We start from the raw sequence: 15,967 nt of genomic DNA, 5'->3' as shown, positions 1-15,967 counted from the left end.
GGCAGTAGGATGTATCTAACCCCAGTCTCTCCTGTCCACAGGGCAGTGGGATGTATCTAACCCCAGTCTCTCCTGTCCACAGGGCAGTGGGATGTATCTAACCCCAGTCTCTCCTGTCCACAGGGCAGTAGGATGTATCTAACCCCAGTCTCTCCTGTCCACAGGGCAGTAGGATGTATCTAACCCCAGTCTCTCCTGTCCACAGGGCAGTGGGATGTATCTAACCCCAGTCTCTCCTGTCCACAGGGCAGTAGGATGTATCTAACCCCAGTCTCTCCTGTCCACAGGGCAGTGGGATGTATCTAACCCCAGTCTCTCCTGATGTATCTAACCCCAGTCTCTACTGATGTATCTAACCCCAGTCTCTCCTGTCCACAGGGCAGTGGGATGTATCTAACCCCAGTCTCTCCTGTCCACAGGGCAGTAGGATGTATCTAACCCCAGTCTCTCCTGATGTATCTAACCCCAGTCTCTCCTGTCCACAGGGCAGTAGGATGTATCTAACCCCAGTCTCTCCTGATGTATCTAACCCCAGTCTCTCCTGATGTATCTAACCCCAGTCTCTCCTGATGTATCTAACCCCAGTCTCTCCTGATGTATCTAACCCCAGTCTCTCCTGATGTATCTAACCCCAGTCTCTACTGATGTATCTAACCCCAGTCTCTCCTGTCCACAGGGCAGTGGGATGTATCTAACCCCAGTCTCTCCTGTCCACAGGGCAGTAGGATGTATCTAACCCCAGTCTCTCCTGTCCACAGGGCAGTAGGATGTATCTAACCCCAGTCTCTCCTGTCCACAGGGCAGTGGGATGTATCTAACCCCAGTCTCTCCTGTCCACAGGGCAGTAGGATGTATCTAACCCCAGTCTCTCCTGTCCACAGGGCAGTGGGATGTATCTAACCCCAGTCTCTCCTGATGTATCTAACCCCAGTCTCTACTGATGTATCTAACCCCAGTCTCTCCTGTCCACAGGGCAGTGGGATGTATCTAACCCCAGTCTCTCCTGTCCACAGGGCAGTAGGATGTATCTAACCCCAGTCTCTCCTGATGTATCTAACCCCAGTCTCTCCTGTCCACAGGGCAGTAGGATGTATCTAACCCCAGTCTCTCCTGATGTATCTAACCCCAGTCTCTCCTGATGTATCTAACCCCAGTCTCTCCTGATGTATCTAACCCCAGTCTCTCCTGATGTATCTAACCCCAGTCTCTCCTGATGTATCTAACCCCAGTCTCTACTGATGTATCTAACCCCAGTCTCTACTGATGTATCTAACCCCAGTCTCTCCTGTCCACAGGGCAGTAGGATGTATCTAACCCCAGTCTCTCCTGTCCACAGGGCAGTAGGATGTATCTAACCCCAGTCTCTCCTGTCCACAGGGCAGTAGGATGTATCTAACCCCAGTCTCTACTGTCCACAGGGCAGTGGGATGTATCTAACCCCAGTCTCTCCTGTCCACAGGGCAGTAGGATGTATCTAACCCCAGTCTCTCCTGTCCACAGGGCAGTAGGATGTATCTAACCCCAGTCTCTCCTGTCCACAGGGCAGTGGGATGTATCTAACCCCAGTCTCTCCTGTCCACAGGGCAGTGGGATGTATCTAACCCCAGTCTCTCCTGTCCACAGGGCAGTAGGATGTATCTAACCCAGTCTCTCCTGTCCACAGGGCAGTAGGATGTATCTAACCCCAGTCTCTCCTGTCCACAGGGCAGTGGGATGTATCTAACCCCAGTCTCTCCTGTCCACAGGGCAGTAGGATGTATCTAACCCCAGTCTCTCCTGTCCACAGGGCAGTAGGATGTATCTAACCCCAGTCTCTCCTGTCCACAGGGCAGTGGGATGTATCTAACCCCAGTCTATCCTGTCCACAGGGCAGTAGGATGTATCTAACCCCAGTCTCTCCTGTCCACAGGGCAGTAGGATGTATCTAACCCCAGTCTCTCCTGTCCACAGGGCAGTGGGATGTATCTAACCCCAGTCTATCCTGTCCACAGGGCAGTAGGATGTATCTAACCCCAGTCTCTACTGATGTATCTAACCCCAGTCTATCCTGTCCACAGGGCAGTAGGATGTATCTAACCCCAGTCTCTCCTGTCCACAGGGCAGTGGGATGTATCTAACCCCAGTCTCTCCTGTCCACAGGGCAGTAGGATGTATCTAACCCCAGTCTCTCCTGTCCACAGGGCAGTGGGATGTATCTAACCCCAGTCTATCCTGTCCACAGGGCAGTAGGATGTATCTAACCCCAGTCTCTCCTGTCCACAGGGCAGTAGGATGTATCTAACCCCAGTCTCTCCTGTCCACAGGGCAGTGGGATGTATCTAACCCCAGGCTATCCTGTCCACAGGGCAGTGGGATGTATCTAACCCCAGTCTATCCTGTCCACAGGGCAGTAGGATGTATCTAACCCCAGTCTCTCCTGTCCACAGGGCAGTGGGATGTATCTAACCCCAGTCTATCCTGTCCACAGGGCAGTGGGATGTATCTAACCCCAGTCTATCCTGTCCACAGGGCAGTGGGATGTATCTAACCCCAGTCTCTCCTGTCCACAGGGCAGTAGGATGTATCTAACCCCAGTCTCTCCTGTCCACAGGGCAGTAGGATGTATCTAACCCCAGTCTCTCCTGTCCACAGGGCAGTGGGATGTATCTAACCCCAGTCTCTCCTGTCCACAGGGCAGTGGGATGTATCTAACCCCAGTCTCTCCTGTCCACAGGGCAGTAGGATGTATCTAACCCCAGTCTCTCCTGTCCACAGGGCAGTAGGATGTATCTAACCCCAGTCTCTCCTGTCCACAGGGCAGTGGGATGTATCTAACCCCAGTCTCTCCTGTCCACAGGGCAGTAGGATGTATCTAACCCCAGTCTCTCCTGTCCACAGGGCAGTGGGATGTATCTAACCCCAGTCTCTCCTGATGTATCTAACCCCAGTCTCTACTGATGTATCTAACCCCAGTCTCTCCTGTCCACAGGGCAGTGGGATGTATCTAACCCCAGTCTCTCCTGTCCACAGGGCAGTAGGATGTATCTAACCCCAGTCTCTCCTGATGTATCTAACCCCAGTCTCTCCTGTCCACAGGGCAGTAGGATGTATCTAACCCCAGTCTCTCCTGATGTATCTAACCCCAGTCTCTCCTGATGTATCTAACCCCAGTCTCTCCTGATGTATCTAACCCCAGTCTCTCCTGATGTATCTAACCCCAGTCTCTCCTGATGTAACTAACCCCAGTCTCTACTGATGTATCTAACCCCAGTCTCTCCTGTCCACAGGGCAGTAGGATGTATCTAACCCCAGTCTCTCCTGTCCACAGGGCAGTAGGATGTATCTAACCCCAGTCTCTCCTGTCCACAGGGCAGTGGGATGTATCTAACCCCAGTCTCTCCTGTCCACAGGGCAGTGGGATGTATCTAACCCCAGTCTCTCCTGTCCACAGGGCAGTGGGATGTATCTAACCCCAGTCTCTCCTGTCCACAGGGCAGTAGGATGTATCTAACCCCAGTCTCTCCTGTCCACAGGGCAGTAGGATGTATCTAACCCCAGTCTCTCCTGTCCACAGGGCAGTAGGATGTATCTAACCCCAGTCTCTACTGTCCACAGGGCAGTGGGATGTATCTAACCCCAGTCTCTCCTGTCCACAGGGCAGTAGGATGTATCTAACCCCAGTCTCTCCTGTCCACAGGGCAGTAGGATGTATCTAACCCCAGTCTCTCCTGTCCACAGGGCAGTGGGATGTATCTAACCCCAGTCTCTCCTGTCCACAGGGCAGTAGGATGTATCTAACCCCAGTCTCTCCTGTCCACAGGGCAGTAGGATGTATCTAACCCCAGTCTCTCCTGTCCACAGGGCAGTAGGATGTATCTAACCCCAGTCTCTCCTGTCCACAGGGCAGTAGGATGTATCTAACCCCAGTCTCTCCTGTCCACAGGGCAGTAGGATGTATCTAACCCCAGTCTCTACTGTCCACAGGGCAGTGGGATGTATCTAACCCCAGTCTCTCCTGTCCACAGGGCAGTAGGATGTATCTAACCCCAGTCTCTCCTGTCCACAGGGCAGTGGGATGTATCTAACCCCAGTCTCTCCTGTCCACAGGGCAGTGGGATGTATCTAACCCCAGTCTCTCCTGTCCACAGGGCAGTAGGATGTATCTAACCCCAGTCTCTCCTGTCCACAGGGCAGTGGGATGTATCTTTGGGGAACTTCTGAATAACTCCCCTCTGTTCCCTGGAGAGAATGACATAGAACAGTTGTGCTGTGTTCTCCGAGTCCTGGGGACACCTAACCAGCGCATGTGGCCGGTGAGACTGCTCTCTGTCTCTCTGCCCATCTGCTCTCTGTCCATCTGTCCATCTGCTCTCTGTCCATCTGTCCATCTGCTCTCTGTCCATCTGCTCTCTGTCCATCTGTCCATCTGCTCTCTGTCCATCTGTCCATCTGCTCTCTGTCCATCTGCTCGCTGTCCATCTGCTCTCTGTCCATCTGTCCATCTGCTCCCTGTCCATCTGCTCTCTGTCCATCTGCTATCTGTCCATCTGCTATCTGTCCATCTGCTCTCTGTCCATCTGCTCTCTATCCATCTGCTCTCTGTCCATCTGCTCTCTGTCCATCTGCTCTCTGTCCATCTGCTCTCTGTCCATCTGTCCTCTGTCCATCTGCTCTCTGTCCATCTGTCCATCTGCTCTCTGTCCATCTGCTCTCTGTCCATCTGCTCTCTGTCCATCTGCTCTCTGTCCATCTGCTCTCTGTCCATCTGCTCTCTGTCCATCTGTCCTCTGTCCATCTGCTCTCTGTCCATCTGTCCATCTGCTCTCTGTCCATCTGCTCTCTGTCCATCTGTCCATCTGCTCTCTGTCCATCTGTCCATCTGCTCTCTGTCCATCTGCTCTCTGTCCATCTGTTCTCTGTCCACCGACCCATCTGCTCTCTGTCCACTGTCCATCTGCTCTCTGTCCATCTGCTCTCTGTCCATCTGTCCTCTGTCCATCTGCTCTCTGTCCATCTGTCCATCTGCTCTCTGTCCATCTGCTCTCTGTCCATCTGTCCATCTGCTCTCTGTCCATCTGTCCATCTGCTCTCTGTCCATCTGTTCTCTGTCCACCTGCCCATCTGCTCTCTGTCCACTGTCCATCTGCTCTCTGTCCATCTGCTCTCTGTCCATCTGTCCATCTGCTCTCTGTCCATCTGCTCTCTGTCCATCTGCTCTCTGTCCACTGTCCATCTGCTCTCTGTCCACTGTCCATCTGCTCTCTGTCCATCTGCTCTCTGTCCACTGTCCATCTGCTCTCTGTCCATCTGTCCATCTGCTCTCTGTCCATCTGCTCTCTGTCCATCTGCTCTCTGTCCATCTGTCCATACACACAATTTGAGGGATATTCTACTGTATATTAGGTAGCATGGGTGGAAAAAGTACCCAATTCTCCTACTGTAGTAAAAGTAAAGATACCTTTAGTAGAAAATGACTCAAGTGAAAGTGAACCGGTAAAATACTACTTGAGTGAAAGTCTAAAAGTATTTGTTTTTAAATATACTTAAGTATCAAAAGTACATGGAATTGCTAAAATATACTTAAGTATTCATAATTTCAAATTCCTTATATTATGCAAACCAGCCAGTACAATGTTTATTAAATTTTTTTAAACTATTATTTTATTTACAGATAGCCAGGGGTACACTCCAACACTCAGACATCATGTACAAACAAAGCATTTGTGTTTAGTTAGTCCTCCAGATCAGAGGCAGTAGGAATGACCAGGGATGTTCTCTGTTTAGTGAGTCCTCCAGACCAGAGGCAGTAGGGATGACCAGGGATGTTCTCTGTTTAGTGAGTCCTCCAGATCAGAGGCAGTAGGGATGACCAGGGATGTTCTCTGTTTAGTGAGTCCTCCAGATCAGAGGCAGTAGGGATGACCAGGGATGTTCTCTGTTTAGTGAGTCCTCCAGATCAGAGGCAGTAGGGATGACCAGGGATGTTCTCTGTTTAGTGAGTCCTCCAGATCAGAGGCAGTAGGGATGACCAGGGATGTTCTCTGTTTAGTGAGTCCTCCAGATCAGAGGCAGTAGGGATGACCAGGGATGTTCTCTGTTTAGTGAGTCCTCCAGATCAGAGGCAGTAGGGATGACCAGGGATGTTCTCTGTTTAGTGAGTCCACCAGATCAGAGTCAGTAGGGATGACCAGGGATGTTCTCTGTTTAGTGAGTCCTCCAGACCAGAGGCAGTAGGGATGACCAGGGATGTTCTCTGTTTAGTGAGTCCTCCAGATCAGAGGCAGTAGATGACCAGGGATGTTCTCTGTTTAGTGAGTCCTCCAGATCAGAGTCAGTAGGGATGACCAGGGATGTTCTCTGTTTAGTGAGTCCTCCAGATCAGAGGCAGTAGGGATGACCAGGGATGTTCTCTGTTTAGTGAGTCCTCCAGATCAGAGGCAGTAGGGACGACCAGGGATGTTCTCTGTTTAGTGAGTCCTCCAGATCAGAGTCAGTAGGGATGACCAGGGATGTTCTCTGTTTAGTGAGTCCTCCAGATCAGAGGCAGTAGATGACCAGGGATGTTCTCTGTTTAGTGAGTCCTCCAGACCAGAGGCAGTAGGGATGACCAGGGATGTTCTCTGTTTAGTGAGTCCTCCAGATCAGAGTCAGTAGGGATGACCAGGGATGTTCTCTGTTTAGTGAGTCCACCAGACCAGAGGCAGTAGGGATGACCAGGGATGTTCTCTGTTCAGTGAGTCCTCCAGATCACAGACAGTAGGGATGACCAGGGATGTTCTCTGTTTAGTGAGTCCTCCAGATCAGAGGCAGTAGGGATGACCAGGGATGTTCTCTGTTTAGTGAGTCCTCCAGATCAGAGGCAGTAGGGATGACCAGGCATGTTCTCTGTTTAGTGAGTCCTCCAGATCAGAGGCAGTAGAGATGACCAGGGATGTTCTCTGTTTAGTGAGTCCACCAGATCAGAGGCAGTAGAGATGACCAGGGATGTTCTCTGTTTAGTGAGTCCTCCAGATCAGAGGCAGTAGGGATGACCAGGGATGTTCTCTGTTTAGTGAGTCCTCCAGATCAGAGGCAGTAGGGATGACCAGGGATGTTCTCTGTTTAGTGAGTCCTCCAGATCAGAGGCAGTAGGGATGACCAGGCATGTTCTCTGTTTAGTGAGTCCTCCAGATCAGAGGCAGTAGGGATGACCAGGGATGTTCTCTGTTTAGTGAGTCCTCCAGATCAGAGGCAGTAGATGACCAGGGATGTTCTCTGTTTAGTGAGTCCTCCAGACCAGAGGCAGTAGGGATGACCAGGGATGTTCTCTGTTTAGTGAGTCCTCCAGATCAGAGGCAGTAGGGATGACCAGGGATGTTCCTCTCCTGCTAAGCATTCAAAATGTAACGAGTACTTTTGGGTGTCTGGGAAAATGTATTGAGTAAAAACGACATAATTTTTTTAGGAATGTAGGGAAGTAAAAGTTGTCAAATATAAATAGTAAAGTATAGTATATATTAAAACAACTTAGGTAGTACTTTAAAGTATTTTACTGAAGTACTTTACACCACTGCGGTAGTAGTTATAAAAATGGGTTTAACTGTCTGTCAATCAAAACAAACATATTGGCTTAATGTTACTTTGTGTATTCTGCATCAGTCCGTCTAGTCAACTCAGAGCATTCTGCATCAGTCCGTCTAGTCAACTCAGAGCATTCTGCATCAGTCCGTCTAGTCAACTCAGAGCATTCTGCATCAGTCCGTCTAGTCAACTCAGAGCATTCTGCATCAGTCCGTCTAGTCAACTCAGAGCATTCTGCATCAGTCCGTCTAGTCAACTCAGAGCATTCTGCATCAGTCCGTCTAGTCAACTCAGAGCATTCTGCATCAGTCCGTCTAGTCAACTCAGAGCATTCTGCATCTTTCAGTCTAGTCAACTCAGAGCATTCTGCATCAGTCCGTCTAGTCAACTCAGAGCATTCTGCATCAGTCCGTCTAGTCAACTCAGAGCATTCTGCATCAGTCCGTCTAGTCAACTCAGAGCATTCTGCATCAGTCCGTCTAGTCAACTCAGAGCATTCTGCATCAGTCCGTCTAGTCAACTCAGAGCATTCTGCATCAGTCCGTCTAGTCAACTCAGAGCATTCTGCATCAGTCCGTCTAGTCAACTCAGAGCATTCTGCATCATTCAGTCTAGTCAACTCAGAGCATTCTGCATCAGTCCGTCTAGTCAACTCAGAGCATTCTGCATCAGTCCGTCTAGTCAACTCAGAGCATTCTGCATCAGTCCGTCTAGTCAACTCAGAGCATTCTGCATCAGTCCGTCTAGTCAACTCAGAGCATTCTGCATCTTTCAGTCTAGTCAACTCAGAGCATTCTGCATCAGTCCGTCTAGTCAACTCAGAGCATTCTGCATCAGTCCGTCTAGTCAACTCAGAGCATTCTGCATCAGTCCGTCTAGTCAACTCAGAGCATTCTGCATCAGTCCGTCTAGTCAACTCAGAGCATTCTGCATCAGTCCGTCTAGTCAACTCAGAGCATTCTGCATCAGTCCGTCTAGTCAACTCAGAGCATTCTGCATCAGTCCGTCTAGTCAACTCAGAGCATTCTGCATCAGTCCGTCTAGTCAACTCAGAGCATTCTGCATCAGTCCGTCTAGTCAACTCAGAGCATTCTGCATCAGTCCGTCTAGTCAACTCAGAGCATTCTGCATCATTCAGTCTAGTCAACTCAGAGCATTCTGCATCAGTCCGTCTAGTCAACTCAGAGCATTCTGCATCAGTCCGTCTAGTCAACTCAGAGCATTCTGCATCAGTCCGTCTAGTCAACTCAGAGCATTCTGCATCAGTCCGTCTAGTCAACTCAGAGCATTCTGCATCAGTCCGTCTAGTCAACTCAGAGCATTCTGCATCAGTCCGTCTAGTCAACTCAGAGCATTCTGCATCAGTCCGTCTAGTCAACTCAGAGCATTCTGCATCAGTCCGTCTAGTCAACTCAGAGCATTCTGCATCAGTCCATCTAGTCAACTCAGAGCATTCTGCATCAGCCCGTCTAGTCAACTCAGAGCATTCTGCATCAGTCCGTCTAGTCAACTCAGAGCATTCTGCATCAGTCCGTCTAGTCAACTCAGAGCATTCTGCATCAGCCCGTCTAGTCAACTCAGAGCATTCTGCATCAGTCCGTCTAGTCAACTCAGAGCATTCTGCATCAGTCCGTCTAGTCAACTCAGAGCATTCTGCATCAGCCCGTCTAGTCAACTCAGAGCATTCTGCATCAGTCCGTCTAGTCAACTCAGAGCATTCTGCATCAGTCCGTCTAGTCAACTCAGAGCATTCTGCATCAGTCCGTCTAGTCAACTCAGAGCATTCTGCATCAGTCCGTCTAGTCAACTCAGAGCATTCTGCATCAGTCCGTCTAGTCAACTCAGAGCATTCTGCATCAGTCCGTCTAGTCAACTCAGAGCATTCTGCATCAGTCCGTCTAGTCAACTCAGAGCATTCTGCATCAGTCCGTCTAGTCAACTCAGAGCATTCTGCATCAGTCCGTCTAGTCAACTCAGAGCATTCTGCATCAGTCCGTCTAGTCAACTCAGAGCATTCTGCATCAGCCCGTCTAGTCAACTCAGAGCATTCTGCATCAGTCCGTCTAGTCAACTCAGAGCATTCTGCATCAGTCCGTCTAGTCAACTCAGAGCATTCTGCATCAGTCCGTCTAGTCAACTCAGAGCATTCTGCATCAGTCCGTCTAGTCAACTCAGAGCATTCTGCATCAGTCCGTCTAGTCAACTCAGAGCATTCTGCATCATTCAGTCTAGTCAACTCAGAGCATTCTGCGTCATTCAGTCTAGTCAACTCAGAGCATTCTGCATCAGTCCGTCTAGTCAACTCAGAGCATTCTGCATCAGTCCGTCTAGTCAACTCAGAGCATTCTGCGTCATTCAGTCTAGTCAACTCAGAGCATTCTGCGTCATTCAGTCTAGTCAACTCAGAGCATTCTGCATCATTCAGTCTAGTCAACTCAGAGCATTCTGCATCATTCAGTCTAGTCAACTCAGAGCATTCTGCATCATTCAGTCTAGTCAACTCAGAGCATTCTGCGTCATTCAGTCTAGTCAACTCAGAGCATTCTGCGTCATTCAGTCTAGTCAACTCAGAGCATTCTGCATCATTCAGTCTAGTCAACTCAGAGCATTCTGCGTCATTCAGTCTAGTCAACTCAGAGCATTCTGCGTCATTCAGTCTAGTCAACTCAGAGCATTCTGCATCAGTCCGTCTAGTCAACTCAGAGCATTCTGCATCAGTCCGTCTAGTCAACTCAGAGCATTCTGCATCAGTCCGTCTAGTCAACTCAGAGCATTCTGCATCAGTCCGTCTAGTCAACTCAGAGCATTCTGCATCAGTCCGTCTAGTCAACTCAGAGCATTCTGCATCAGTCCGTCTAGTCAACTCAGAGCATTCTGCATCTTTCAGTCTAGTCAACTCAGAGCATTCTGCATCAGTCCGTCTAGTCAACTCAGAGCATTCTGCATCATTCAGTCTAGTCAACTCAGAGCATTCTGCATCATTCAGTCTAGTCAACTCAGAGCATTCTGTGTCATTCAGTCTAGTCAACTCAGAGCATTCTGCATCTTTTAGTCTAGTCAACTCAGAGCATTCTGCATCATTCAGTCTAATCAACTGAGAGCATTCTGAATTAAATTAAATCAATTATTGATTTTAATTTAAGCAGTTTGTGTGATTCTAGGACATTGATTACCTGTGCTGCTTAGCAACAATGGTGGATGAAGTGGGATTTGGCTCTTTGGCTTCTTGTTCATCATCCTGTCCGTCCGTCCGTAGCTCAGTTTCCACCTCATTTTGTGGGCAGTGTGCACATAGCCTGTCTTCTCTTGAGAACCAGGTCTGTGCATAGTGTTGGATTCAAAACTTTGAACATTGAGATATTAAAGACATGATAGATCAGACGCAGAGTATATAAAGGAATGAGATCTGTAGAAGACATAGTGGCTGAGCAATGTGCTGTGTGGACGGGAGGAGATCACAGAATTGGTTTAGGGGAAGTGGCTGAGCATTGTGCTGGGTGGACGGGAGGAGATCACAGGATTGGTTTAGGGGAAGTGGCTAAGCAATGTGCTGGGTGGACGGGAGGAGATCACAGGATTGGTTTAGGGGAAGTGGCTAAGCATTGTGCTGGGTGGACGGGAGGAGATCACAGGATTGGTTTAGGGGAAGTGGCTGAGCATTGTGCTGGGTGGACGGGAGGAGATCACAGGATTGCAATAGGGGAAGCGGATGGACATCTGTGGACTAGGTGAAGGAGGGGCTGAGGTCAGATCCCCTGAAGGGAGTAAGAAGGATTTACTACCCTCTTCCTGTGGAACCATAAGATGTAAGGATTGGAGAGAAGGAGGAGTGTCTTAAGTGGGATATATATATACCTGTGATGGTAAGAAATGTCTTGGTTGTCTGAATTACAGCTGTACAGACCTTTTGGGAAGAATTAAACTTGGTTAAGCTTCTCTAGTGTCTGTGAGTTTTTTACTCTGGGAAAATAAGAACCCAACACTAGTCAAAGCTTTCCTTCATTTAGGGTCAGTCACAGTGGTCAGGTATTCTGCTACTGTGTACTCTCTGTTTAGGGCCAGTCACAGTGGTCAGGTATTCTGCTACTGTGTACTCTCTGTTTAGGGCCAGTCACAGTGGTCAGGTATTCTGCTACTGTGTACTCTCTGTTTAGGGCCAGTCACAGTGGTCAGGTATTCTGCTACTGTGTACTCTCTGTTTAGGGCCAGTCACAGTGGTCAGGTATTCTGCTACTGTGTACTCTCTGTTTAGGGTCAGTCACAGTGGTCAGGTATTCTGCTACTGTGTACTCTCTGTTTAGGGCCAGTCACAGTGGTCAGGTATTCTGCTACTGTGTACTCTCTGTTTAGGGTCAGTCACAGTGGTCAGGTATTCTGCTACTGTGTACTCTCTGTTTAGGGCCAGTCACAGTGGTCAGGTATTCTGCTACTGTGTACTCTCTGTTTAGGGCCAGTCACAGTGGTCAGGTATTCTGCTACTGTGTACTCTCTGTTTAGGGTCAGTCACAGTGGTCAGGTATTCTGCTACTGTGTACTCTCTGTTTAGGGCCAGTCACAGTGGTCAGGTATTCTGCTACTGTGTACTCTCTGTTTAGGGCCAAATAGCATTGTTTGCTCTTTCCAATGTGTCAAGTAATGATCTTTTTTGTTTTCTCATGGTTGGGTCTAATTGTGTTGCTGTCCTGGGGCTCTGTAGGGTGTGTTTGTGTTGTGAACAGAGCCCCAGGACCAGCTTGCTTAGGGGACTCTTCTCCAGGTTCATCTCTCTGTTGGTGATGGCTTTGTTATGGAAGGTTTGGGAATCACTTCCTTTTAGGTGGTTGTAGAATTTAACGGCTCTTTTCTGGATTTTGATAATTAGTGGGTATCGGCCTAATTCTGCTCTGCATTATTTGGTGTTTTACTTTGTACACGGAATATATTTTAGAAGAATTCTGCATGCAAGGTCTCAATTTGGTGTTTGTCCCATTTTGTGAATTCTTGGTTGGTGAGCAGACCCCAGACCTCACAACCATAAAGGGCAATGGGTTCTGTAACTGATTCAAGTATTTTTAGCCAGATCCTTATTGGTATGTTGAATTTATGTTCCTTTTGATGGCGTAGAATGCCCTTCTTGCCTTGTCTGTCAGATCGTTCACAGCTTTAAAAAAAATATATATTTTAATTTTATTTCACCTTTATTTAACCAGGTAGGACTAGTTGAGAACAAGTTCTCATTTACAATTGCGACCTGGCCAAGATAAAGCAAAGTAGTGCGACACAAACGACAACACAGAGTTACACATGGAATAAACAAGTCAATAACACAATAGAAAAAAATCTATATACAATGTGTGCAAATGAGGTTAGATTAGGGAGGTAATAAATAGGCCATAGTGGCGAAATAATTACAATTTAGCAATTAAACACTGGAGTGATAGATGTGCAGAAGATGAATGTGCAAGTAGAGATACTCTGGAGCAAAGGAGAAGAACAATAAAAATAACAGTTTGGGGATGAGGTAGTTGGATGGGCTATTTACAAGATGGGTTATGTACAGGTGTAGTTTTCTGTGAGCTGCTCTGACAGCTGGTGCTTAAAGTTAGTGAGGGAGATATGCGTCTCCAGCTTCAGTGATTTTTGCAATTTGTTCCAGCCGAGAACTGGAAGGAAAGATGACCAAAGGAGGAACTGGCTTTGGGGGTGACCAGTGAAATATATCTGTGGAGCACGTGCTACTGGTGGGTGTTGCTATGGTGACCAGTGAGCTGAGATGAGGCGGGGCTTTACCTAGCAAAGACTTATAGATGACCTGGAGCCAGTGGGTCTGGCGATGACTATGTAGCGGGGGCCAGCCAACGAGAGCATACAGGTCCCAGTGGTGGGTAGTATATGGGGTTTTGGTGACAAAACGGATGGCACTGTGATAGACTACATCCAGTTTGCTGAGTAGTGGTTGGAGGCTATTTTGTAAATGACATCGCCGAAATCTAGGATCGGTAGGATAGTCAGTTTTACGAGGGTACAGTGGGGCAAAAAAGTATTTAGTCAGCCACCAATTGTGCAAGTTCTCCCACTTAAAAAGATGAGAGAGGACTGTAATTTTCATCATAGGTACACTTCAACTATGACAGACAAAATGAGACAAAAAAAAACTAGAAAATCACATTGTAGGATTTTTTATGAATTTATTTGCAAATTATGGTCTCTTTCTCTCTGTCTCTCTTTCTGTCTCGCTCTGTCTCTCTCTCTGTCTCTGCAGGAGATCACAGAGCTGCCTGACTACAATAAGATCACTTTTAAGGAGAACCCTGCCATCCCTCTTGAGGAGATAGTACCTGATACCTCACCTCAGGCTGTGGACCTGCTCAACAAGTTCCTGGTCTACCCCTCTAAACAGAGGATCAGCGCCAGACAGGTCAGAAACGGTTCTAGAATAACAGAATAGAACCTCTGAACGGTTCTAGAATAACAGAATAGAACCTCTGAACGGTTCTAGAATAACAGAATAGAACCTCTGAACGGTTCTAGAATAACAGAATAGAACCTCTGAACGGTTCTAGAATAACAGAATAGAACCTCTGAACGGTTCTAGAATAACAGAATAGAAACTCTGAACAGTTCTAGAACAACAGAATAGAACCTCTAATACGTTGTATAGAAGGGAAGCGTTTTATTTGCATTGATTGATAAGAACACCTCTGCTTCAAACTGGTTATCGTCCTCAACTGTTCTGCCAGCCCATTATGATAGTTGAAAGACAAGATGAGAGCCTGGTTCCAGATCTGTTTGTGCTGTCTTGCCAAACTCCTGTAGTCCATGTCTAGTGCCACAGATCTGGGACGGCCAGGCTAGGAATGAGAGGTTGAAACAGAAGTTCAGTTTGTCTCACACCCACCTCTCTCTCTCAACTCTTTCTCTCTCTCTCTCTCTCTCTCTCTCTCTCTCTCGCTCTCTCGCTCTGTCGGTCTCTCTCTCAGGCCCTGCTCCATCCCTATTTGTTCTCTGAGCCACTGCCGGCCCACCACTCGGAGCTGCCTATCCCCCAGCACGGAGGGAAACATTCCCGTCAGCGACTCCAGCCTCCTGTAGAATTCTCTGTAGATCTGCCCCTCTCAGAGAGCCTGGTGGACCCTGCTTTGGTCCAGGGACATGCCTGGTGTCTATGATTGACTGGCACCCAATGCTTTTCATAGCCTGGTTGAGAGTAGCACTTAGGCTGGTTTAATCAGGTTTTTATGTTTGACTGTCAGAGCCTGGTGGACCCTGCACGGGTACACGGTGTGTATGACTGTTCTTCATGTTCATCCCAGGCTGCTTAACCCAGGGGTGTATTCACTAAGAAAACCAAACGGAACCAAACGGGAACGAACGGGACCGAACGGAACCAAACGGGACCGAACAGAACCAAACGGAACCGAACGGAACCAAACGGGACCAAACGGGACCGAACGGAACCAAACGGGACTGAACGGAACCAAACGGGACCAAACGGAACCAAACGGGACTGAACGGAACCGAACGGAATCAAACGGGACCGAACGGAACCAAACGGGACCAAACGGAATTTGTCCAATGGAAAACACTTGTTCTCGTTGCAAATCGTTTTCCAAAACTGTTTTTGGAACGGTGTGTGACTAATGAATACATCCCAGAATGTAGCCTGGTGGATCCTGCTCTGGTCTAAGGACACGCCTATGACCCACTGTTCTTCCTCGTTTTGAGTCATCCATCCTAGCCCGAGTCAAGATCTGTTTGTGCTGTCTTGCCATCTCCATTTGCTGTCATTGTTATGGGAGTTGGCAAGACAGCACAAACAGATCAGGAACTCAGGCTATGTTAATTGCGCCATAGAATATTGATATTGGTAGGTAGATAATGCATGGCTGTGAGGTAGAAAGCCATGTCATTTTCTTAATTTGTGTGTTTGTTGTTCTGCAGGTTTCCGTTGTGTGTGTGTGTGTGTGTGTGTGTGTGTGAGAGACAGTATGGACAGCCTTGCTGACTCATGGTGCTCATTGTCGTAGCGTTGACTATCATTAAATATGAAGACTATACATTATCAAATCAATTCTCCGTGTGTCATTTAACTACGCGATTAAACTAGTCATGTAACTTTAATTAACTAGGAAGTCGGGGCACCACGGGAAAATGTTTAAAGAGTTTATATTTTCTGAATGAACTCTTCAGATATTTTCACATCTTATCGATTACAGTCACTTATTTATCACCCCATCAGTCATATTCTGAATGTCACAAACTCTTGGATGTCTGCACGAACCCTGTCATAGATCATGAATCATAAATTGGCTTCATTATTTATTTACTAACTAACTTAATCAATCACAGAGTTACAGAAACAAACACACACACAGTAGGTACATTGGTGACTGACATGATAGAAAAGTCCCTAGCGGACCAAACCGACATGACGGCTTGGTAGACAAAG

The 15,967-nt window shown here is 47.9% G+C and overlaps 1 protein-coding gene across 1 annotated transcript in view; it reads left to right on the top strand.

Moving 5' to 3' along the window:
• The window catches only part of LOC109884315 (cyclin-dependent kinase 20-like), a 39,713-nt gene extending 24,128 nt beyond the window's left edge, over positions 1-15,585 (top strand). The window contains 3 exon segments of the mRNA XM_031794862.1: positions 4,169-4,292; positions 13,781-13,936; positions 14,499-15,585. Coding sequence (XP_031650722.1) covers positions 4,169-4,292; positions 13,781-13,936; positions 14,499-14,687 — 469 coding nt within the window. The 3' untranslated portion in view covers positions 14,688-15,585.
• The last annotated feature ends 382 nt before the right edge of the window (positions 15,586-15,967 follow it).

Source organism: Oncorhynchus kisutch, linkage group LG17 (assembly GCF_002021735.2).
Source record: "Oncorhynchus kisutch isolate 150728-3 linkage group LG17, Okis_V2, whole genome shotgun sequence".
NCBI lineage: Eukaryota > Metazoa > Chordata > Actinopteri > Salmoniformes > Salmonidae > Oncorhynchus > Oncorhynchus kisutch.
This window is presented reverse-complemented; position numbering and strand designations above follow the sequence as displayed.